At 54.5% G+C, this 24,784-nt stretch overlaps 1 protein-coding gene and 1 long non-coding RNA gene across 3 annotated transcripts in view; one reads left to right on the forward strand and one right to left on the reverse strand.

The window, feature by feature from the left end:
- LOC131383772 (uncharacterized) overlaps positions 1-24,416 on the forward strand; it is a 31,348-nt gene extending 6,932 nt beyond the window's left edge. The window contains exon 3 of the long non-coding RNA XR_009214037.1: positions 23,949-24,416. This is a non-coding gene — a long non-coding RNA (uncharacterized LOC131383772). The remainder of the gene's footprint in view (positions 1-23,948) is intronic.
- Positions 1,440-16,131, reverse strand: PDLIM4 (PDZ and LIM domain 4). Of its 2 annotated transcripts, XM_032156498.2 has the most exons (7): positions 15,972-16,131; positions 11,017-11,168; positions 7,218-7,299; positions 2,679-2,857; positions 2,306-2,469; positions 1,864-1,981; positions 1,440-1,747 (listed from the first exon to the last, which is right to left on the reverse strand). In XM_032156498.2, exons 1-7 carry the CDS (start codon positions 16,062-16,064, stop codon positions 1,543-1,545), a joined length of 993 nt encoding a protein of 330 aa, XP_032012389.1. In that variant the 5' UTR covers positions 16,065-16,131; the 3' UTR covers positions 1,440-1,542. The 2 variants fall into 2 exon arrangements, with proteins under 2 accessions (XP_032012389.1, XP_032012390.1); XM_032156499.2 differs by lacking the exon at positions 1,864-1,981 and having other exon boundaries at positions 1,677-1,747.
- Positions 24,417-24,784: the final 368 nt, after the last annotated feature.

A 24,784-nucleotide genomic window follows, 5' to 3' on the forward strand; every position in this document is an offset into this window, starting at 1 on the left:
TCTGACAACTGGAAATGTACAGCAATAGCTTTGACATGTTTGTAAATGACCAACAAGGAGGACAGATTGGCTATTAAACTCCAACACAGTAGTAATTATACATTAAGACGGAAATAGATCAGATGACCAGAATCCAGTAACAAAGATTCATACAAAATTAGGATAAATTCCTACCAATCATTAAGAAGAAGTTAAATAAGCTTTGGAAAAAAACCATGAAGGGTTTGGGGTAACTTTCACAAGAACTGCTCTTTTGAGAGTGAGGACCACTCTGTTCCCTTAGTGCTAGGCACCCAGCAAACACACCATAAATGCTCAAAGACTAAATGTTCATCACTGGTAATCAGAGAAATGCAAATTAAAACAACCGCATATGACATTTTACTTAACAGACTGGCAAAAATGAAGAAAAAAAACAAAACATAATATCCTGAGCTGGCAGGAGCACAAGGAAATGGGTACTGTCTCGTGCTGATGATGAATGTGAATTGATAACAGTTTTTTTGTGGTTTGTGATAGCACAAAATTGAAAACAGCACAAATGTACGTTACTCTGGGCTCGCTAAATAGGCACTAAATAAAACGAGTCAGTTTCTTGTCCCGAGCAAGTAAACTAGAGGGTAGATCCACGCGACCCGGAGTCTAGGACACATCCTCGGGAGTGAACAGCCACAACTCACAGACGATGTGTGCAGTCGGGGCATGAAAGGGCCAAGGCAAACCCACCACGCGGTAAACGCCGGGACTCTGAGAAGGGGTGGAATTGACTTAGAGACAGGAGGGAGCCTCTTGGAGGGCAAAGCTGCCCTGGGCAAGTGTTCTTTTCTTTCTAAACCTTCCTTCTGGTCTCTGTCTGGAAATTTAAGCGCGCCCCCTGGTGGGGGGAGAGAGGAAGGGGAGGAAAAGGGGGTCTCGGAGGAGAATAAAGTGCTCGTGGGTGGAAGAAACCTGGAACAGAAAATGCCAGGAAGTGCAGACGGCCCGCGGCGGCCCCGGTGATCTCCACACTCAATCACCCTCTCCAGCGGAGCGATCGCTCCTGAGGCTGCCAGCACCCCGCCACCCCCCCACCCCAACCCGCTAGTGCCGATGACGGCGTCGCCCTCTGCTCACCTTTGCACACAGGTCCCCCGTGTAGAGTTCGTGCCTCCCTCATCTCTTAGTTCTCAGCTAACACCTTCCCTGACCCCACCCAGGTCATACCTCCCGTCGTCGCGCCGCACGCAGCATCCCAGACCTCACCTTCGTATTACTAGAGCTGCCCCGTCGTGATTCAGGTCGGCCTTCCACCCAGGCTGTGGCCCCTTCAGGGCAGCATGGTGCCCATCCTGCTCACCACTGCATCCAGAGCCTAGGACATGCCTGGCACCTGAGCAGATGCTACTGTACTCGGGAGCCATGCATGGCCTGCGCAGGAGGGTGGCAGGCCACGTGACAGGTTCAAGGTGGAGCAGAGGAACTTTATTAGAGGGACAGGGCAAAACATATTTACACCGGCCGAGCAGGGACCTTAAGAAGCAGGGGTGGGAGCAGGGTCCCAGCTCAGACGAGTTCCACCTTGGCGTTGGGGTACACCGCCACCACGTCGTAGCCCTCGGGCGGCTTCACGCGCGCCTTGGCATGGCTCTCACAGTAGAGCCGCTCGTCCAGAAAGAAGTAACCACGCTGCTTGAGGTTCAGGCCGCAGTCGCTGCACATGAAGCACTCGGGATGGTAGAGCTTGTCCCGCGCCTTGACGATGGTGCCCCTGATGGGGGGAACGAGAGAGGACAGCATCGAGTGACTGATGGGTTCACGACTGCGCCCGCATCCAGGGCCCTAGAGGGCTGGGGTCCCGGAGGGGCAGTGGGGGCGGGTACTCACACGATGCCGTGGCCGCAGCGCGTGCACTCGGGCAGCCCCTGCAGGCCGCTCAGCGGAGCGCCCAGCTTGCTGGCCGTGGGCTTGAGGTTCCGGGGGCCGCCAGGCCCGGGCCAATCCCCTGAAACCCGGAGCGTAGGTGGCATGAACGGGGTGAGGGGGTCAGAACTCCATTTCTGCGGGGTGTTTGGTTGGGCGCCAGACAGGCCATCGGCACCCGAGACTGGGGAACGGGTTTGGCGGGCGTGGTGTGAGGGGCAGCGACAGGGGGTGGAGTGGGAATCAGGAAGCCGGGGCGTAGCAAGGGTGTAGCAAGGGCGTGGGACCGGGCCGCAGAGACCGAAGAGGGCAGGTGACTGCGAGGCGGGACGTCGGGTCGCTAGGGGGCAACCTGGGCACTGCAGGGAGTGGGAAGGCAGGTGGGGACAGGTGGCAGGCGTCTTACCGCCCTCGCCGGCCTCTAGCATGCCCTGCAAGTAGCGGAAGGAGCCTGACTGCTTGGGCTCCGCGGCCACGGGCTCGGCCGGCTCCCGCAGCATCCTGTACACCTCGGAGCCCAGGTCGACTCTGCAGTCCCGGCTCCGCGGGAGGCCTCTGGCTGGGTCAGCGCTGGGAGGGAGAAAGAAACAGAGGAGGAAGGGATGCAGTTCCAGCCTTCACCCTGTGGACTCGGGGTCTGGTAAGGCTTATGAGTCAGAACGCAACCAGCTGAGACCCAAGGATCAAGTGTCAGGGGTCAGAGTGGGACTGGGTAAGATTTGAGGAATCAAGGGTTAAGATGGGTTCTGGGCATGGCACCGAAGGCATCTCTGCGCTACCTGGGGGGTGGAGACACATGCAGGGTGCTCATCTGGGCTGGCAGGGTGGCCTCGCTGCTGCCATTGTGAGGGACTGGAAAGCGAGGGGGTTGTCCATATGGAGATCCCAGGCTTGGTCTGCTGTCTTCTGGCCCAGTCCCAGTGCCTGAGGGCCGCCTGCTCGTTATTGGACTGCCATCCTATGAGAGAGAGGCCTAAAGCACTGGGAGACCCTCTGGCCTCCAGCCATTCCTTGTTCACCCCACCTCCACCCTGCTGTGCTGTGCCAGGTGGCGGATGTCAGTTGGCTACCTCTGCTTCGGCATCTCTGGCCTGTGGTGCTCAGCCAGGGAAGGGATTTCTGAGGAAGGGCTGGGCCTGGGGACTGGTTATGCCCCTGCAGAAATGAGAAACGTCCTTGGAAAGTCAGACACAAAAACCTGGGCAGCTGAGACTCAGCCTGGGCTTGTGAGCCCTGCAGTGGTTCTGCCCACCACCACTCATGAAGGGATAGTACTGGGACAGGCCTATCCCAAGAAGCCTAAGGTCAGTGTGGCTACAGCAGGGTATGTGGCCTTCTGGCAGAGGTGGCCCTGGTGCCAAGCCTTCTCACCTGCCTGAACCGTGGTGGGTACTGGGTGGGCCCATGGCTGAGAACTCAAAAAAGGTAACTCCTGTCCTACAGCCAGGAAGGGTCCTTGACTGTCAAGTGTCCAAGGCCCTTTGGGCAGGCTGAGGCTCAAGAGTGCCACTGTGAGATCAGCTCCTTCTGGGCCTACACCTGTCCCCCATTTCCTGCTTTCCAGGCCACAATGAGTAGCCTTCTGCAGGCACAGCAGATGAGGGGCAGAGACCAGGCTAGGGCACAAGGCTCTCTGCCCCACTACCCCACAGCCAGCCTGGTGCCCATGGCTGAAACATTTTGGGTGGGGGTGTCCTGAACCTGCCCCCTCAGCCATGAGGAGAGGGCAGTATCTCTGTGTGTGTGCGCGTCTGAGTGGGAACTGGGGATCTTTGTCCCTGCAGAGTCCAGAGCTGTGCTGTTCCCAGCTTGCAAGGGAACACAAGCACCCCACAGCAATGTAAACAGGGGCATGCACACTCTCGCAAGTATGTTTTAAAGACACACACACACACGCATAAGGACAACACATATGCACCTACCAATCTCCTTACATACAACTAACCACATGCATATGGTTACAGAGACTTGGAGCCAGCACTGGTCACCCTGGGAATGGCCATAGTGGCCTCCATGGCTGAGACTGGGCTAGCAGCCAGAGCAGCCTGATTTTAGGACGAAGCCTGAGTCCAGGCCATGGGGTAGGTCTTAGCCTCAGGCTGGGAGTGACATGTAAACCTCCTCTGCTCTACAGTGTTGACAGAGAGCCCAGTGTGGACAGGAAAGAATGCCTATCGTAGCGGGAAGAGCCCTGGTTTGGACTTAGGCAGCTCTGAGGCATAGTTGAGCCTGTGGGGTTCTGCCCTGACTGTCCCCTGCTTTTTGCAGGGCGGGAACCTGGGGAACAGGCAGACCAGCAGTTGGGTGGGCCCCCCTCCATTTCCCCCACCCCAACAGACAAACAGGAGGGTCTTCCTGCCCAGGTGGCCCCCATCAATGCAGCAGCAACAGGAAAACCCCTATCCACATCAGGCCCAGCAAAAGCCCCTGAGAAACCTGAGCGCTCTCACACGTGTGTGTGTCGGGCAGGCACGCAGGCAGGGCTGGCCTCTAATGGGGACCAGATGGGCTGTGGCCAGTGGGGGTGGGGCTGGGCCTCCAGGCGGACGCTTCAGTGGGAGGGAGGAGTTGGAGGGACTGGGACTGGGAGGAAGGAGGCCCTCACTCACCCCTACCCAGCAGGGTACAGGGGTCCACTGCAGGGCCATCAGAGCCGTTGCCCCTCCCACGGCCACCCATGCAGCTGCCTCTCTAGGCCTGAACTCTGTGGCTAGGACACACATGGCTACCTCAGTTTTAGTTTGAATCCCAGGGTTATCCCCTAACTGGGCAAGTCTCTTCACCTCTCTGAACCTGTTTCTTTATCTATGAGCTGGGGAATGTGATGCTTTCCACATCAGGTTCCTTGTGGAGATGAAATAAGACAATTGCACAGTGCCTGGCATAAAGCACATACTCGTTGGATCAATGGCTGTCAGGGGAATTCCAGGGCCCCCAGTCCTGGATTTTCCCCCTCTGTGGGTGGTACGTCTCCTACCATATGCTCCTCTGCTCTGAGAACCAGACTGCTGCCCACTTGGTTGTTGAAGCCTCAGTGGATTTTTCAGCAGGATGGGGGTAACTACCTGCTTTGGGACACTCAACTTGGATGGAGGCAGGCGCTGAGTCCAGATGAGCAGGTGCCATCTCCTAGAGGCTCAGTTCTAGCTCTCTGCTGGTCTGGGGAGGACAGGCTGAGTGTGCAAGGACTGCCTGCTCCACCTGACTTGCTTCTCCCCATCACCTGGTTCTGAGCATAATTGCCACTCCTTCCAGAAAACCCTGCCTTATTACTATCCTTCCTCCACCCTGGGCTAGGCCAAGTGCCTCCTGTATTCCCACAAGAGGCCTGAGAGAAGGAGGTTCTCCTATCGCCCCACAGGGAAGGTGGGCCTGAAGTTCCAGCTGGCCCTGTCCCATCCCACTCGGGGATGTGTGCCAGGGCACCTTGTGCTGGTCCTAGGGCCAACTGTGGTTTCCTCCTCCTCCATGGCTCCAGCTAGCTCCACCCGCTCCCCAACACCCCCACTCAGGCAGTGGGTGGGAGCAGCATGGGGACAATGGGCCCTGTGTCTGTGTTAGCAAGGATTCAGCCCTGCAGGGGTGGGGTGGGGGTGTTTTTGTCGCCACCCATGGAGTCCATGACCTTTTAAGTACAAAAGTGGGGCAGCAGCTGAGGGGCTGCCCTGGTGCTTGTGGGAACTCCCTCCTTCTCCAGTCTGAGCCACCGGCAGCCTGGTCTTCAAGGCAGTCGATGAGAATAACTGTGGGGGCAGGGGGAGCTGCTCTACAGTTGCCAGCCTCCCAGGGCCACTGGCCCTGAGCCTCTCCTGGAAGACTGAACCCCCTCCCCACCCCGTCATGTCCATCCTGGCACTGCTACCTCTGAGGGAGGCTGGGCCTCATGCATGAGCTTGGGGCCCACACCATGCTGCTCCCCTCTGCCTGGCCTGTGGCAAACCTGGCTCATTTGTCTATGCCAACATGTACCCCTGCCTCTAAGGCCTGGGGTCCATGGGGCCATCAGAGCAAGTTTCTGAGACACAGATGTGGCCATGAATTCCTGTAAGAACAGCTGAGGTCCAGGATAGAGAAGCCCAAGAGCCTTTCTGTGGCCTTGCCCCACCACCTCATCTCTCGCCTCTGTCCTCTCACTCCTCCCATCTTGTCCTCCCTTCCCCTGGACCTTTCTTTTCTCTGAACTTGTGGTGCAAGACCTCACCTCTGGGCCACACTTCCTCTCCCTATACCCCTTTGCCTGCCTTACCATTCCTAGGCCTTCAGGTCTTGGCTTCAATACCCCTTCCTCCAGGAAGCCCTCCTTGACGCCTTGTCTGAGTCACGTGACTACTCTGGGCTCCTTTGGCCCCTGGCTTCCCCTAGCCCAGAACTTCCAAGCGCCTTTCCTCTGTCAGAATGGGCACTGCCTGGAAGGTGGTAAGCATCTGGCTTCAGGGATGCCAGCCAGGCAGGGTAGGGAATAGAGCAAGATGGGATTGGGGTAGATGGTGAGGGAGAAGCTGGGGCACATCCTTCCCTCTGGTTCAGTGAAGCCTCTCCCTGCCTTGGCCCCTTTTCTTCCATGTTGAGAGGGTGGACAAAGGCAGGCCCAGGAGGCAATGGTCCCACATGCTGGGTCCCATGGTTCTTGCTCCATCACAGACCATCCCAGTCTCCTTGCCCCAACTCTGTGGCCCAGAGATGGCTCTGGATACCTCAGTCATCCCCACTTGGCTACTCCTTATGCCATGGCAAAACAAGGCCCTAGAACAGACTGACCCCCTCACTCTTCTTGAGGACAGGACCAGAGATATGACTCCTATCACACACAGAAAGGTGACTGGGCAGACAGGCCTGCAGCCTGACTTCTGCTAGAAGCACCACAGGATGGCCAGGAGAGAAATTCAGCCTTGGATAGGGCACTCAGAGGAGTGTCCCATAGCCTGAGGTCACTCCACAGCCCGAGACTGCCACCAACCTCCCCTGCTGCAAGCACAGTGACTCCTTCCTGGTCTGGCATCACTGGGCACCAGAGTGAACTCCAGCTGGCTGTGTGACAACCGCAAGCCAAGGCCTAGCCCAGCTCCCGGACATCATAGGCACCTCGGTCCAGAATCCAGGATTGCCCAGAGGAGAGACAGAGCCCACGGCATGTGCTCATCATCTGAGGAACATGGGATGTGGTATGGACATGGTCCAGAGAAAACTTCTGTTTCAGTCTCTGTCTTGGGTATCTGAGAGCCCCAGTGAGGAGACTCGGTGCAGGTGAACCTGCGTGCTGGCCCCTCTGCCCTGGGCTCACTCTGAGCCAGGCCAGGCCAGGCAGTGTCTGTACATACCTGGATCTCAGGGTCAATGTGGATCCTGTGTGCCTGAGCCTTGCTGTCATCAGGGGCACTGGGCCAGCTCCTGCCCTCAGGCCTGTGGCAGAAATTGTGATGGTCAGATATGTCTCCTACCATGCCCACCATGCCTGGGAGCCAGGATCAAGAGGGGCTGGGCTCTGGGCTGTGCCCTGCAGGTAGAAGAACACCACTCCAGTGCTTTCCTCTGCACCACAATGGTGACTGTTGTGGCAACGAGCCACAACTCTAGCTGCCATCCTTCTGGGGCAGGGCTATATGCTTCCGTCCCCATCAGCTGCCCAATCCCTCTCTGGTCTGGTTGCTGGAGAGGTTGCAGGAGAAGCCCTGTGGCTTCCCTAATCTTCCACCCTCTTCGTGGCCTACAGAAGCTCAGCTCAGAGAGGCCCAGCTTATAGCACTGCAAGCCAGGCCTCACACATTGACCAGCTAGAAGCCTATCCACTCATCCTCTGGGCATCTACAGCCTCTGGTGGGGTGTGGGGTCAGGCGTCCGTCGGCTCTGGGGTAGGTGTAATGGAGGCTCTGAGGGTGTGTCTTTCCTCCTGCTGCTGCTGCTGGCAGAGTCATCACTGAGTCTGCCCAGCCCAGATGGGAAACAGGCCATTAGGAAATTCCTGCTTCGCCATAGAAACCAAAACCCAAACACCGCTCAGGAGGGAGAAAAACATCGTAAACCTGCCATAAGCAAGGCAGGCAGGCCGAGAGGCTACGTGCCTAAGGCCCAGCCCTGTCACTCAGTAGCCCTGTAAGAAGGCAGGCCAGGAAGGGGCATGGACCCTGGACTGGCAGGTGGGTATGAGGTGAGGCTGGTTAGACCAAAGGGGAATAATGTCCTCCAACTCACCCCACGAAGCCTCCTGAGGCTTCTCGAGGTCTCACTACTGACCTAGCAGCTTACTCCTGCCTCTTCCGCCCCCTTCAGTTGAGGGTTTTAATAATCTGTCTGTGCCTATGGCCCATACTCACTCTGCACTTCCTCGCCTCTGCCCATTCCTTCGTCCCTTAGAGGCTACCTCTCTACTCAGGCCTTCGGTATTAGAGCTCTGCTGCCCCAGGGCAATATCAGCCCCATAGTCCCTGTCTCTAGCCCCCTCAACCAGGCTCCCAAGTGGGTACCCTAACTCACAGCTCTAACCGTGGCCTCTACCTACTCAGAACTCCTCTGGGATAAAGCTGGGACATCTTGTGTGGCTATTTGGCTTTCAACTTCCCTGAAGATCTGCCCAGAAGAGCAGTACAAGCCTGACGTCTAAGGGTCAAGGGGCATAAAGTACCCAGAGCCATTAATTTGGCCCAATGCATCAGATCAGAATGAAGGGCTTAATCATGTGTCAACCCCCATCCCAGGCTGGGCTCTTTAAACAAAATGACAGGCAAAGGGTAGGCTGTGCAAAGGTACCTTGGGCCACATGTGATGGACAACAGGGACTCCATCAGTGGCCTCGGTGTTGGAATTGATGTCAGAAAGGTCCTGGACCTACAGAACATGCCCAGGAGGTGTGATTTTGCTTGGATTGTTGGATGCCTGGCTTTGGGCTCAAAGCAAAAGAAGCCCAGTGGGGCAGCTGGGCCTTTGATACACTTTCCATTCTGTGGGGGAGTCAGTGGGGGTATTAGAGCTCTCTGTACACAGGAGGGCAGATAGGGAAGCTGGTCTGGGGTAGAACCCCGGGAGTGAGAGCACAGAGTAGCTCACTCCAGCCAGCTCAACAGGCTGATTCTCTGCAGAGCCCTTGCTGTGTGGGTGTGTGTTGTGGGGGTGGGGAGGAGTGTCACTGGGGGCCAGGCATAGGTCCCGGCATAGCAGGCAAGATAGGGAGCAGAGTCAGAAAGCTTGCAGGTGGGCAAGTGTCCAGGAGAAGAAATGTTGGCTCAGAAGGTCAAGGTGGCCCTCATGTCTTGATCCCCCAGAGTCTGCATGTATGAGGGTTGGAGATGGGGGCTGCAGGGCAGGACTCAGGTTTTCACTCTGACTGAACAGGCCTGGTACATCATCACTCAATGTCCAGAGCGCAAGATGGTCCGTATTTTTGGTTGAGGAAGTTATGGACTCAAGAGATTAAATCACTTTCTGGAGCACAGCGTAGTTCTCTCTCCCTCTCTCTCTTTTATGGGTAAAATTATGAGCATAATTCTCAACCCAGCTCTGTAATAGTAGAGAATGTGCTCTCATCTGCTCCATGGCCAGTGACATTTTGGGGCTGAAATGCTCAGAGTGGAACAGGTCAGTGGACCTCTGGCTCCATCCATGCCTGGTTTGGAACAAAGGACCGGGGAAGGAAGGAAGGAAGGAAGGAAAGAAGGAGGGGGATCTCCACCCCACCACCCTCTGCTGACATCATACACTCTGAGAAGCTCTTGACTCAGGCCCCCTCTGAGGCACTCCTCCCCACTACTCCACTACCACTAGGGCTGCCCTTGTTCAGCCACACAGAGTCGAGGCTGGAGGTGAGTCAGGGGCCAGGATCCCATTCAAGCGGAGAGGCTTCAGAGGTCAATCATGGGCAGAGCAATGCTGACATTTCCCCCATCCAGCCTGTATCTCAGTCTGGAGGAGGGTGATGAATGTGATCCATTAATGGGAAAGGAAACCTGGGCTCATAGAGGTCATCTGGGCACATAAGGCTCCAGAGGCTGGATGAGGACCAGCTTTGCTGAACTCCAAAGATGGAGCATCCTCATCGTGTGCCAGGGCCAAGCACAAACAGGGCTGATCTCACAGGCCTTTCCACTATGTTTAATGGCTCCAAGCCAATGGCTTACCTCCCACCGTGCCAGCTCAGAGGCATGGTTAGCTGTGTTGTGGTTTGCGGAGGCTTTGCCCACACACTTCCACACGGGGTCATGGAAGTCCCCTCAGCAGTGAACATGGCAGAGCTGATAAGTTATGCCCGACTTCTGAGGATCGAGGTGGGCAGAGGAGTGGGGAGATGCCACTCAGCCAGGCTTAGGCCAACTGCTTCTCAGAGCTGAGTAAAGACCCAGGACCTGAGCAAGGCTGGGTCCCCCCACCCCCACCCCCAGTGGACCTTCTATCCCAGGACCATTTATGGGGCACAGATGGGCTTGGTAACCCCCTGTCCTCCCCTTCTTGATCAGCTGCACAGCATTACACAGTCCTCAGCAGGAACTTTTCCCAAATCCAGATTTAACCAGGGTAGAGGTGTGGGCCACGGTGGGGACAGCTGTGGCAGGGCAGCTGAGGGGCTGGCAGGAGTAGTCAGCAGCCAAGTAAAGGGTCTGTAGTCTTAGGAGAGAGCCCCAAGGTCAAATTTTACTACCCCACTCCCTCTCTGTGTGACTTTAAGCACCTTCTAACCTTTCTGAGCCTCACTTGTCTCATCTGTGAAGTGGGGTCTATACTAGGTTTTACCTTTTTTAAGTTGGTGAGTGAGGGTTAAATGAGGTGTTGCACAAGAAACTACTTTGAAATGGTCATCAAGCTGGTCACTCAGGGGAGGGGAAAGAACTGAAACAAATGCCCCAGAGGCTATTCAAGGTCTTATTTCAGTTGCCTGCAACACATGCCATAAGTGCCCCAACACACTTCTAGTCTAAGTTAAAAGGGGATTTCTTCCCTTCTTAAGCTACAACTCTAAACAGTATCTGGCAGGCCCCCATGAAAGTGCTACTCCTTGGGACTGTTCCTGGATGGGGCACCCAGGAGCTGAGGCAGAGAGGCTGTGTGAAGCTGGGCTCACCCAAAATGCCAGCTGCCCATAACTGCCCACCTCGTCCTTCCATCCTCCCAGCCCAGCCCACCTGTGCATACCTGCTCACAGACAGTGTGAGGTGATCATGGCAGCCCTTGATGCGGTTCTGTGCCTCCAGGTGTGTCATGAGCTCTGTGCTCTCGCCATTGATGGCCTGGATCAGGTCTCCTGGGCACAGGGCAGCCAATGCAGCCTTGCTGCCAGCATGGACCTGCGAGCAGACAAGCCAGAGGGCTGGGCACAGTCATGATGTGGCCTTGCTGCAAGCTCTGCTCTAGGCCTCCTCCAACCTCAGAACCTAGCCAGTGTGGCCTGCTACCCGCATGGCGTGTGGATGGGCAAGCCGAGAGGCTGATTGACGTCCCCACGTGTCCCCACGTAGCCTGGCTGCAGCCTTGCTGGAAACACCTCCAACTCCAGCACCTGGAGGCCTGGCAGGGCATGAGGGTATACGAGAACGGCTTCCTCTGGGCTGGGACAAGTGGATGTTGTTCTCGCAGCCTGCATATGTGCCCAAGGACGTGCAGAGGACACAGAGACACATGGAGACATAGGTGCTCACAGATACATACACAGCATGGACATGTCACAGACACCCTACACAGACAAGGCCCCAACCAGACAGATTACACACCTTGACCTAATATTCAAACCCTTAGTGACCTTGCCTTCCTACTTGCTTGATTTCAACTCTCATCCCCACCTCCATAACCACACTCTGTCCAGACCATGTGTATGTCTATGGGGTGCTCACAGGCACCATATGTCACTCATCTCTACACTTCTGCAAAAGCTGCTCCCTCCACCTGGAACATTCCTTTGACTCCCATATCCTCATCCTTCAGATCTCAGCATAGAGGCCACTCCCTCTGGGAGTCTCTCTGGGATCTCACTACCCTGTGTGCTCCCATGACCACCTTTCCCCCCTACACTGTTCGTGTTAATACTTCATTATAATGAAAATGGGAAGGTCTGAACATCACCTCCCTGAGCAAGTCCAGAGCCATCCAGTTCCAGCTGCCAGCCTGCATTTGGGGGTCAGAATTCTACCTCTACTTCCCCTGCAGGACAGGAACTCAGGCTACCTCAGTGCCACTATTGACCCCTCAGGGTCAAGCAGTGTTCACACCCGGAAGCTCTTACAATGCTGGTCAACTGAAGAAGGCTAGAATAGGGGGTGGAGTTAGACTCACAGAGATATCTAAGTAAGCAACTCAGGGGAATCCAGGCCATGGAGCACCCCTCACCCTGCCTTGGCCCCAACATAGCCTTTAGAAATAGATTTCTTACCCAGCCTCTCCAGCCAGTGCCCAGCTGGTTCAAAAGCTGCCAGTGACCCCATTCTTTTGGGTGGGAGCTCCTACTGGTGGGAACTCCTGGAAGCCCAGCTAGGCTCATTTCAGCCAGGTCTCAGTAGTAAGTGGACAAAGCTGAGGTGCTGGCAGCTCCTTGGCTGGAGGCCTGGTGTTGGCACTTCCCAAGCTGACCTGCCCTGAAGTAGGCTGCCTCAAGGAAACGTTCTTCTGAAGCATGACACCCTCAGCCAACCAGCCCATCATTAATGTTCACTTGTAAGGCCTGGGCACCTGTGCAAGCCTGTCATCCTGGGGGAGACACCCACTTGGCCCCATCCCACCCTCCCCTCAAGGCCCTCCTCTGCCTCCTCCCCTTCATGGATACCTGCCTTGTACCAGGGCCTGGGCTCTATGCTTTACCCATAACTAGTTCACAGCAATCCCTCAACCACCTGGTGAGGCAGAGGCTGTTCTCATCCCTATTTTACAGATGAAGAGAAAGAAGCTTGGGGGAGGGATGCCATGCCCCAGTCCCCATACTGGAGAGGAGTCTTTCTTCAGGGGGAGGCTAACTGCGGCAGGATGACTCAGCCAGCACAAGGGGTGCATTCAGGCTTCTGTGGGCGGAGGAAGTTTCTTGAAAGCAGGGGTGGCTGGGATGCTGCCAGCTCTATTGAGCTAGGGGAGTTCTGGTCAGAGAGGGCGTGAGGCCAAGAAATTGTGACTCTCCCAGTCACCTTTACATGCATTATCTCATTAATCCTGAAGGCAAGCCCATTTCCTAGATCAGGAAACGGAGGTCCAGAGAAGTACAGAAGGATAGTTAATTGATAAAAGACTGAATCAGGATTTCAGTCCAAGCCACCTGGTTCCAAATTTAAAACTATGCTCTTAACACCTGTATTTTTCTTCCAAAAGGGGTAAGGGAAAAGAGAGTATCTGAGGGAGAGATAGTGTTCCAGGCAGGACCAGCATGTATAATGGCACATCTGGAGAGAAAGAAGAAGGAAAGTTGTATGGCCTGAGCATCATGAGTGAGGGGAGAGCGGAAGAGATGAAGTCAGAGAAGAGAGGCAGGGACCAGATACTGCAGAGTCTTGTACACCCAGATGGGAAGCTGGCATTTCTCCTGGGTGGCTGGGAACCATGGAGGGCTCTAAGCAGGGAAGTCACAGGACAGAGTGGAATTCAGTCCGATCCCTCTAGCTCCTAAGCACAGGATAAACGGAAAGAAGGAACAGAGACAGGAACAGTGAAGTGAGGTGGGCGGTGAGGGCATGAATCAGCCCCTCACCGGTAGTGGCTGCATTCCCAGCCCCCGCTCCACCCAGCCTAGATGTTGTGGTGGGCTGGGAGCCCAAGTCAGAACCAGGTGCCACATTGTCCCACACAGTCACAGCAAACTCCAGACTGCCTGGATTCCTCCTGTCTCCATTCTGCTTCTCTGGGTCGATTACATTAGCCTCTCTGTGCCTGGGTCTCCATCTGTGTAAGGCCAGAGGGAGTCCTTACTTCTAAAGGCTGTTGTAAGGACTACTTGAGAAAAACAGGGCATGTAAAGCCCCCACAGGAGGCTGGGCATAAGGTGGTGCTCACTCCAGGGACTGGAGGGAGCTGTCACCAACACCCATTAGGGTAGGGCCTGGCACACCCTGGATGCTTGGCCAAGGCCAGCCATCATTACAGCTTGTGGGGAAGGAGCCCTGGATGATGTTCTTGGGACTCCTGGAGGCTTCATGGGCTGAGATTGCAAGCCCCCAGCCCTGCCGGGCCGATAGCCTCCTCCCTGTCTGTGTGAGGCTGTCCCTCCCTACCAGGTCCCGCGTAGGGGAGGTCCTGGAAGCAAGGGAGGGGCTGGATCTTGAGCGCCCTTGGTGAAGACACTCCCACATATCTTCAGTCCCTGTAGACCTGCCCCAGACGTACCTGCTAGGCAAGCTGTGGCCTGTGCCTCCCCAGCGCTGTAAATCTCCCCAGATCCCACCCAAACCCAACCTCAGCCATCCTGGCTCCTTGGGCCTGAGCTGCTGCCGCGTGACTTTGGGGGACAAGGGAGGCTCTTCCTGGCAAATCTTCTCCCACACTGCCTGCCCGGGGCCTGCATCCCCAGTCAGCTCCAAACAAGGCCGTTGCTGCTGCTGCTGCCGCAGCCGCAGCTGTGACGTGTGGAGGCCTTTCCTCGGAGGGCAGGCAGCCGCGTGGGCAACAGATGTCTCAGCTCCCTGCTGCCTGCAGCCGTCAGCCGCCGCCACTGAGCCTGTCAGCGGCCTCACGCCCAGGGTGCCTGGCCAGCCCGCTTAGTGTCCCCACCAGCCCCCTCAGCGGACACACAGCATGACACACACAAGCAGACACAGGCTTGCGCGCGCGCGCGCACACACACACACACACACACACACACACACACAGCAGGAATCCCATAGGAAAGAGGGGATGAAAGGCTCCGAGATGTGTTGAAGGCCCACCTCACTCGGCCCCAGGGACCTGGCAGTGAGGGCAGATGTGGGAAGCCTCCTAGGACAGCTGGGCCTGCCTGTCACCCTGGCCCCCAGAAACGGGATTCCATGATTCCGCGCTCCACCTGGTGCCTACCCCCTCCCAAGAACTGGAGAGAAGTCTCTGAAAGCCCAGCCGGCTTGGCCCAGCCCCCATGGCAAGAGGTGGCAGTGGGGTGGGGGAAGGTGCTTCTCTGTGCCTCTGACGCAGGCATCCAAAGACAAGATCAGCCTGTGTGGGAGCAAGGGATGGCCGTCAGATGGTTTCAAGTCATCTCCTCTGCTCCTTCCAGACTGAGAGCCGCCAAGGGCAGGGCCTGGGTTCTCTCCTCTTCTGTCCCTTAGGCTGGGAACCCCCAAGGGCAGGGTCTGAGTCCTCTCTTTTGGCCCTCCAGACACAAGGACGTCAAGGCTGGGCCAGGATCCTGTCTCCCCTAGACAGGCACCCCCTCGAACAGGGCCTGAGTCACCTCCTCCACTACTCTATCCTCAGACTAGCCACGCTCCAGGGCTGTGCCCGCTCCTTTTCCTTCTCCGTGGGCAAGGCAGGGCCCTGGGAAACTTCAGGAACGGGCCTGAGGCTGTCCTGGCCCCCGGCTTTGTGTCGTCTTGTGGGGAGGGGTCTCACAACCTCACAGTTAAGTCTCCCTTTCCCCTGGAAGCCAAAATTCCTCCTGGTCACTTCCCCTTAGGGTGACTGAGGTCATGAATGAGAGACTGACTCACGCCCAAAGTGGGAAGTGGATGGACCTTTGTCTTCTCAGATTCAGCGAGAACCCCAGACCTCCCTGGGTCACCCAGCTCTGCCGGCAGGGACCCCTGATAGGGGAAGGGGGGGGCTCTAAATCATTTTGCCCCAGATCTTCAGGCAGGGGGTGAGTCTGAAAAGTTTCTGGGCCTCTGTAGAGCTGCCTAGACCCCTGGCCCATCTCCGCGGGTCCTTCCCGGGTCCACAGCGGCTCCCCCAGATGAGGCCAGCGGGGATGCGGGTGCGTGAACTCTTGGGAGATTCTCCGCAGGATCCGGCAGACAGGCCCAGCGTGGGAGGAGGGCGGCTGGGGCTGCCTGCTCTGCCTGGAAGCCGCCTCTACAGCATGGGGGGCACCCAGCCCAAGCCTCCGCCTTCAAGCCTCGGATACATCGGGGATCTGGGTCCCGGGCGGACCGCGAGGACCGAGTCTCAGACCCGGGACCGCCCTGCCGCCACGCAGCCGCCAGACTCACCCGCGAGATGGTGAGGGGCGCGCTGAAGTCCCGGCCGCCCACCAGGCGGAAGCCCCAGGGCGAAGGCCCGCGCAGGGTCACGGAATGGGGCATCGCGGGCTGGAGCCGCAGCCGGAGCCTGAGCCGGACTCTTGAGGAGCCGCCGCCGCCGCAGCCGCCGCCGCCGCCTGGACGCCGCGCCCCGCCCCCGGCCCGCCCGCCCCTGTCCCCCTCGGCCCAGCCCCCGCCCCCGCTCCCTGTGCGCCCGGATTGGCCCCGCGGCCGGCCCGACCCTCCCACTTCGGGGGGCTCTGAGGACCCGCCCTCAGCCCCGGCTGCCTGCAACCCGGCACCCCCACCCAGCTCTCAGAGACCCCCGGGTTCGGACTGCCCCGACGGCCTGGATCCTGCTCGGGCCTTGGATCTGCAGGCCGCTGACCCAAACCCGGCTGTAGACCGGCCCTTTGAAGTCGCTTTTAGGGGCGGTGCTCCAGCCCGAAAGAGGGATGGAGGGCCCACTTGGGGGATGGGGCTGCGCCCAGCTCAGATACCTCCTCATGGGCCCGACTGGCAAAACTGCGGCCCATCCTGCCGTGTGAGGAGCCCTCTGAACCAAGAACCCTATGAACCAGGGGCCTGCGCAGCCCTGGGCCGGGGACGCAGACCCAAGACGACAGCAGGCAGCGCCGAGCATGGGAGTGGACACAGAAAAGTCCTCAGACTAGTTTGTGGAGGCCAGTAAGGCTTCCTGGAAGAGGTGGTCCCTGACTTGTATCTGGAAGCAAGGTGTCCCTGCTTCCCCAGAACACTCAGGCCTTCTCTTGCTGCTTGCACGCTCCTCGCAGGCCACCTCCCTGTCTGCACAGCCCCCTCCCCTCGTTCTTTGCCAGAAGCTTTGTTTCCCCAGGTCTCCTGAGAAAGGAGCAGCTGGAGCGGCTGGGGTCGTGGCTGTGCAGTGTGAAGGGAAGAAATATATGCAGCTCTTCACTTTGGGCCCTTCTCTCTCCAAGGTCTTCTCTCCATTCCCAACCATTATCCTCCCGGGATGTACTTGAACAGCCAATGCAGATGCCATGGCACCACCGACCTCCCTCCGGTTCTCGGGGCACTTCTATCTGACCACATCAGGGAGACACCATTTACTTTTCCAGACTCTGTGGAGGCCTCTCATTTAGCCCAAATCCTTAACCTTATGTGTCCTTTTTTAGTCAAGCTGTGATAAGGACCCTGCTCTTGGGCTCCTCACAGGTGGTGGGATGAAATGTGTCCACTGGGTCTCTGACAACCCGCAAAGAGGAGAACTGTTTGAGAGGCACAAACCTAGGGCAGTCCAAGGAAGGGAGGGGCCCTTCAGAGTAGAATGTGGGTGCCTCTGTGGGAGGCAAGATGCTGCTATCTGTTCAGCTGAGAGAGAAACAAGTGGTGTGTGGTAGTGGTGTTTATATGGGAGTATATTTGGAGTGTGTGTGTGGGGGGGGGCAGTGTCTGAATCCATTACAGCATCAGCCATCGGGCTGTTCTCCATCACTTTGTGGTGGAGGAGGTTTCTGTTCAGCCCCATGCAGACTTGGATCCCAAGTGAAGAAAGGTAGAAGGGCCAGCAGGAGAGCTGGTCACTACATGGTCTCTCTGAGGTCTGTAGGCCAGAAGCTCCCCAAGACTTAGACCCTACTAAATGGGGTAGAGAGTAAGGGGCAACCATCACTTATCACTGGCTGTCCTGAGGGTTTGGTGTACCACACGGCTTGTGGTCAGAGGCCTGTCAGCTGGGCTCCAAGAGTCCTAGTGAATGTAAACAGTGCAGACCTTTGCTGGGGGGAAGGGATCCTCAAGGGTCTGTGGAAGCTTCCACCCAATGTATCCCAAAGTGAATTCCTGAAACTCCTCTTCATACATTGCTTGTTTCCCCCAATTTCACATCCCAAAGACTGCCTACACTTCTTGCCTCCATCCTGAAATTCCCTCGTTACCCGTTTACTTCTGTCCGGGGGAATGTGAAGTGGTCCTCCCGAATATGACCTTCCTGGCCCCTGAGTCTCTGGGCAGGGTAATCCATCTCCAAAGGCTTCTGTCACAAGGTTGGAGGTGGAGGTGTGGTGGGGACTCTGGATGAATTTTTTAGAATCTGGTCCATAAACTTCCCCATTTCATTGGGCAGCGTCTGGACAGATTGGAATGATGCAGGATCCGGGTCCAGGCCAGTCATTCCCTCACTTGAGCTCATGTTGACATCCCTGACTTAAGAGAACATCAGAGGCTTACTTCTGACTGTGCCTTCCCACAGGGGAGATGCCAGGTCAGGTTGTGTACCTGGAGTTTGGGGGTGGCCCTTCTTAGGGGCCATGCTATGAACTCACTCGTAAGGTACCCTTAGTTCTAGGCAGCAGGTCAGACAAGCTGCAGATTCTATGGCTTCTCCAACTCTCCCGAAAGTTCTTTAAGGAAGCCCTCAGATTTCCTTTTCCCCTGTAATTGCCTTGGTCCTGGGAGATTGCTGTATTGCTGAGACCCTATCATGCTGGAATACCAAGTCATAAGGCAGTCACAGGGTCTGGAAGCCCTCTTCAGGGTGGGGATGTGTGGTGGCCAGGTCACATATCACCCCTGCCCTGGTGGCCTTCACGTATTTACTGCACCCATCAGGTGTCTGTGATGCTGGGAATAATCAGACTGCTGATTGCATGCATTCTTCTTCTCTGCATAAGTACGTATTGAGTACTCAGGGCTGGGTCCAGGCATCATCCATAAGGGCAGAGGCTGTGTCTGTCTTATTTATTTGTGTCTCTCCAGTACCCCGCAGAGAACTTGGCACACAGAAGGCATTAAAAAACATTTGCTGTTAACAATACCACAGTTACAGGAATTATTATCTTAGCTTACCCTTTGGACATGACCCAGAGGGAGGCAGGGAGGGCATGAGGGGGCTTAGGAAGGTGAAGAATTCTGCTTCTGCTGCCTTCGAGGCCACACCCAGTGGCTCAGGGCATGATGCCCAGGCCTTCTGTATGTGGCCAGGTCCTTTCAAGGTCAGGAGAAGTCACGGTGCTCTTTCCTCAATGGGCAGGCAGGGCTGGCAGGCTCCAGCAGGAGCAGACACCCTTGGGAATGCTGTTGGGCCTGAGCCTAGAATGAGAGGGAAGGATTGGGACAAGAACAACCTCAGGCTAAGGGTGAGGTCAACCTGGAGGACAATCCAGGAGTGTGTCCAGTATTGACGTAGCCCTGAGTGGGGAGGTGGGGTAGAGCTGATGGGGCAGCCTATATTTGAGGATACCTTCCCGTGAGGCCGTGGGGGCTAGCCAGAGAGCTCAGCTGCTGACCTGCTCCTCCCTGGCCTAGTGGCCTCAGGTATCTAGGTAGAGTCTGCTCCATTCCGGCTCAGCTCCTTGAGGCCAAGACATCTCTCATTCAAGGCCCAGCCCCCTCTCCCCAGCCAAGAGCCTGGATTCCAAGGGAAACTAAAGCCTTGTTTGGGAGTTCCGTCTTCCTGGAATGCCCAGTCCACAGTACTGACCACTCCAGGGACTCAGCAAACAGCCAGAGAGAACTTTAGATGCCCCCATTTCAGTGTGACCTGTCTGGCCCAGCTCCATCCAGATGTCTGCTCTCTTAGAAGCCTGCTGGTCAAGGCCAGGAATTCGAATGGTGGAGAGGAAGCAGTCTGTGGGGGGCAGAGCTGGGTAGAGGGGGCAGTGTGGGTCTCCTGCAGGGTTAGAACTGTGCCTTAGAGTGACAGGGAGTTAAGGCAGGCCCACCGTAGGCAGGGGTCAAGGGCTCTGCAAGGGGTAGAGGCAGCCAGGGGCATGGGCACCAGGCAACATCCAAAAGGAAGGTCTGAGACAGCCTGTGAGGTGGGCTGGGGGTTGATGCCCAGCATATCCTGGAAGGACAGGATTCAGTCAGGAGGCAACAAAACTGGTCTTGGAGCTGTGGCTGGTTCAGCAGAACACACAGGGGAGGGCGTGACTGTGGCAAAGGGCGTTTCCCAGCTCTAGTTTTGTGCCACTCAGTCCCTTAACAAACACTTATTGAGTGCCTGCTATATGTCCAGCCCAGACCTGGTCAACTAACCTGGGAGCGTAATGGGGATTCTCCAAGCTGCCACACCTCTCTAGGGGCTGAGATGCTGGAGGCTCCAGAGGGGTCAGTCTCCGAGGATCCAAACAGGGACAAAGCGGACTTTGCCAACTGGGACCCAGTTACTGGCCCTGAGCCAGATTCCAGGGCGGACACAAGAGCAGAACCAACTCTCTTCAGGAAACTGAGCCTGGGGTGGGTGTGTGACCACCACACGCTCACACAGTTTCAAGTGGTAGGTCTGGGGTTTTAGACCCTGTGTTGGTGCCCTTGTGCCATGTGCCTTGCCCGAGGGACAGATGTGTCTCAGCCGGACTTGCAGTCCCCATCAGCACCCCTGTCAGACCTGCTCTGTCTCTGTTTTCATAGCGAAAACCAGTCTGCTCTGGGACACAACAAAGGGGCTGCCAGGCAGCAGGGCGGGGACAGGTTTACCTAGCTGGGCCCAGAGAGGCCCTGGCCCTGAGGCCTGGGTGTAGAAAGGTGTTGGGAGGAGTGGCATCTCACACAGGGGGGTTGGGACGGGGAGGCAGCTGACAAGTGGGAGACCCAGAGGTGGCTCAGCCCAACCCCAGCAGGGAAGTGACAGAACGGGCTGTTTGTGGTGGCAGCAAGGCCCATGTGATGGAGCCTTGTGCAACTGGGGCCTCAGGAAGGCAGCTTGCAAAAGCATCCCAGCCTCACCCCTGCCTCAAGGAGACCCCCATCCTTTCACCCCTCCCACTTCTCATTCAGGCCAGAGGATTCGGGCAGCCTGCTGGCCATCCCTTAATCTCCCCCAGCATCAGATGTCCCAAGTCTACCTGTAGTCCATAAATAGAGGCCCAACCCAGGTGTCTTCAGGTTTCCAGTTTCTCCTGACAGCTGGAGCCTTCCCTTAGTCTTGCCTCTTGGTGTCTGTGAGGAGAAGGTGCCTTCATTTACAAATCAGATCCTCCAGGCAGAGCAGCAGACGGATTGCAGAGCAACTGCACCATGTGCTCGTTCTACCCCCTGGACCTAGAATGTCTTGGCCATGGCCTGACCATCACTGTGCCTGGACAAAAGCAGGGGTGTAAAAGCCTTTCCTTCTCAGCCCGAGAGAGACACTGTTATGAGGTACAGGTAAGGCTCGAGCAAAAGTTCGGGGATGACAAGAAGGAGACGGACATACATACAGCCCAGAAATTCAGTTACTGGGGCTCTCCAGACATACTCTGTCACTCATCTGTCAGCTGGGACCTGCACTCATGGCCCAGCTTTAGCCCTGCCCCAGCGCACACATCCACAGACACTCAAATTTAGCAGTGGCCTGGCCAGGACAGTCTGGTCTCTGGCCTGAGGCCCCTCCTACTCTTTTTGACCACTAGAACTGACGTCCAGGGCTACTCAGAAGGCAGGAGAGGCCCATGCTTCTTCCATATTTCTTCCTCCCATCCTTCTTTTTTTTCTTTTTTTTAAAATAGCAGCTAGAATGAGCTTGGAGCACTTTCATATTTCTACGTTCCCAGTAAAATAAAAAAAGAAGAAATGTGAAAATAGTGTTTCAAGAATTATGGCATTTGTTACTTCTGCTTTGTTTATTTATTCATCAGATATTTTTGAGAGCCTCCTATGTGTCAGGCACTGTTTTAGGCCTCAGTGTGAAACTATTAAGTTTTATTTATTTATTTATTTATTTATTTATTTACTTATTTATTTATTGTTATTATCTTTTAAAAAGAGACAGGGTCTCACTATGTTGCCCAGGCTGATCTCGAACTCCTGGGCTCAGGCAATCCAACCACCTCGGCCTCCCAAAATGCTGGGATTACAGGTGTGAGCCACTGTGCCAGGCGTTAAGTCTTTATAATACATATTTAAAATGGATAGCCTCATTTGGAAATAACTTCAAAGATTTAAATTCCAGTCTTCCTGGTTCTTCGTCTCAGAAGGGACCCCCATAACTCCTGATGCCCATGATTTTCTCACTGGTATAGATTAGGCCTCTGTCTCTTGATCCTGATGGGTCCTGGGGGCTGTGATTCAGATTGGCAGAGGTGGTGAAGCTCTCCTCAGGAGCCTGGCTAGCATAGGCCTGTCTCTAGCCTATCCTCCCTGCCCCATCCTTTCTGTCTCTTACGATTGGCCCTCTCCCCTGCAGTGCCAGCTCCTGTAGTCACTGATTGGTCTTGGTGAAGTGCCCTGCCCCATGGTGCCCAGCACTGCCCAGTGGTGACTGAGTCACAGGCTGGCGGGGACTGTTCAGGCTGACCTCACCTCCGGGCCTGGCCATAGGACGCCAGCTGTGGCCACCTGATATGAGCCTGGCCGCCTGTGTTGCTGGGAGAGTCAGGCAGAGCCATGTCGCCGAGTCCAGTAGCTGCCAGCTGGCCGAGAGGTCTGGGAATCCAGGTGCAGGGGGCCATAGGGATTAAAGTCGGAAGAGCCAGATCCAGGCCTGTGAGGGTGAAGCTGGGCTGAGGTTGCTGGAGGCTCTTGAGAGAATGGATTGGAGCAGGGCCCATGAGTCAGCCTCATGTCCTGGGTGCCTATTTTCTTGGCTTCTAAGAAAATCAAAATTCTTTCTCACTTCCCCTCCCAAGGCTAGGTCCATAGCTGTGTAGGTTCAGGATCAGCAGTGTGGAGTTGGAGGCAGAGCTTTCAGTGGGAGTGGGACTGATATCCTCACACCCTGCATCTCTCATACCCACGCACAATGGTAAGAGGATTCACAGGACTTGAGCTTCCACCAAGAGGATGCCTGATCAAATTGTTTGCCCTGTGAAATCACCATATTAATGGGAAGATAGGCTTGCCTAGGAACAACGGAATCTGTGCCTCTCCTGCAGGAGAAACCAGGAGCTCTAAGAGAATGCATAATGAGAACTTCTATTTGTGGAGAGTTAAACCAGAAGCTGTCTCATCCCAGGGAAGACGAAGAGAAAATGGCGGATCTGGGCTTGAAGTGCACACAGTGTTGGAAAAGGCCCCACCTAACACTTTAGGACCAGCAGTCCCTGAGAAGTAGCTGTGTGTAGGATTAAGACAAGCTGACCGCAGAGAGCTGTGACATTGGGCATTCAAGCATGAAGCATTGTTGGCCTAGAGAAGGTGCACAAGCATTCTCCCTCAGAGAACCATGGTGTTCCAGAGCCAGAGAGAGATGGAGAGCTTCCACAATCCTTGTGAAGATCTGTTATCCTAACACCAATATATCCCCTTTAAGAAAATGGTGGCCCCCTCTAAATTGTCAATATAGCAAATTGGCTCCCATAGTATATTGAAACACTATTACCACCTTGGGGACTCTTTTTCAAATTACAAGCTTGATTTAATATAAAATCTAATGATTAATACATTAGATTAAAATGAAGAAAGGAATCTTGTAATTATCTCAAAAGGGATTGACAAAATTCATCAGCCATTCACACGAAAAAAGTTAGAAAACCATGAAGAGAGGAAATGTTAACAATTGAAAGAACAGATGTAAAAAACCAAAAGCCAGCATTAGATTTAACAGTCTAGAAAGTTCTATTAATGGGAGAATCCAATGTCCTCTTCATTACTGTTGTTCAGTGTTGCTCTGGAAGTCCTAACCAGGACAATAGGGTGAAAAGAAGAAATAAGGGAGAAGTAAAGAAAGTAAGTAATAGAGTCAAAATGATCATTATTTGCAGATATTATGATTTTCCCTTCATAATATCCAAGAGAATCAATTGAAAAAATGATTATGACCAGTAGAAGAATCCAGTAGGATGGAGCAGAGTAGAATAAATTAATATAGGTATATAGATTTTAATAGCTTTTAAGAGTGCTAAGTCACAACTGATTGGAAAATGTGATGAAAACAATTTACCATTCACGATAATGGTGAAACATTAAAAATATCTAGAAATGAATTTTGAGTACATCAAAAGCCTATAAACTTTTTTCTTTTTTATTTTCTTTTTCTTATCCTAGGGGTGGTGAGAACAAAGGGCCTATGAACTTTGATCTAGGATAGATTTAAAAGAAGACAAAAGGTATGCAGGCATATGTCATGTTTCTAGAAAAATCAATATTTTAAATTTATTAGTAAATTCAATGCAATTCCAAACAAAATTCATTTGGGTGGGAGGAATTGACAAGATGATTCTAAGGATCAACTGAGAAGTAAGTATGAAAAAACCTCACAAATATTGGATGAAGAGATTAATAAAGTAAGATTTGCCCTGTAAGTATCAAAGTATGCAATAGAGCTAAAATAATTAAGAGTGTGATAGCAGCATAGGAAAAGACAAATATATTAGTGGAACAAAAGAGAGTCAATAGCATGAGATAAAGAAAACATTTTAATTCAGGGAATAAAAGATAGTTTATTCAATAACTCATGTTGGGCCATTTACTATTACGCATAAAAAATAAGGCTATAATTCTATATGCTGTATAATTTCCCACATTATAAAGTAAATCTCAAATGGATTAATGATCTATATATTTTAATTTTCCCAATGTGAATGCTTTTATAAACTACTCATATGCTTAAACTAAAGAAAGGACTGGTAAAAATATATACAGATTAGTATTTTTTAAATCATGGTTCTATGGTTTGAATGTGTCCCCCAAAGTTCATGTGTTGGAAACTTAATCTACAATGCAACAGTGTTGAGAGGTGGGCTCTTAGGAGGTGATAAGGTCATGAGGGCTTTGCCCTCAATGGATTAATGCCAACAGAGGTGGGTTTGTTATTGTGGGAATGTGTCCTTGTGAAGGAGGAGCTCGGTCCCCCTTTGTCTCTCTCACCCTCTAGTCTTCTG

Source organism: Hylobates moloch, unplaced genomic scaffold, assembly GCF_009828535.3.
Source record: "Hylobates moloch isolate HMO894 unplaced genomic scaffold, HMol_V3 SCAFFOLD_6, whole genome shotgun sequence".
Classification (NCBI taxonomy): Eukaryota; Metazoa; Chordata; class Mammalia; order Primates; family Hylobatidae; genus Hylobates; species Hylobates moloch.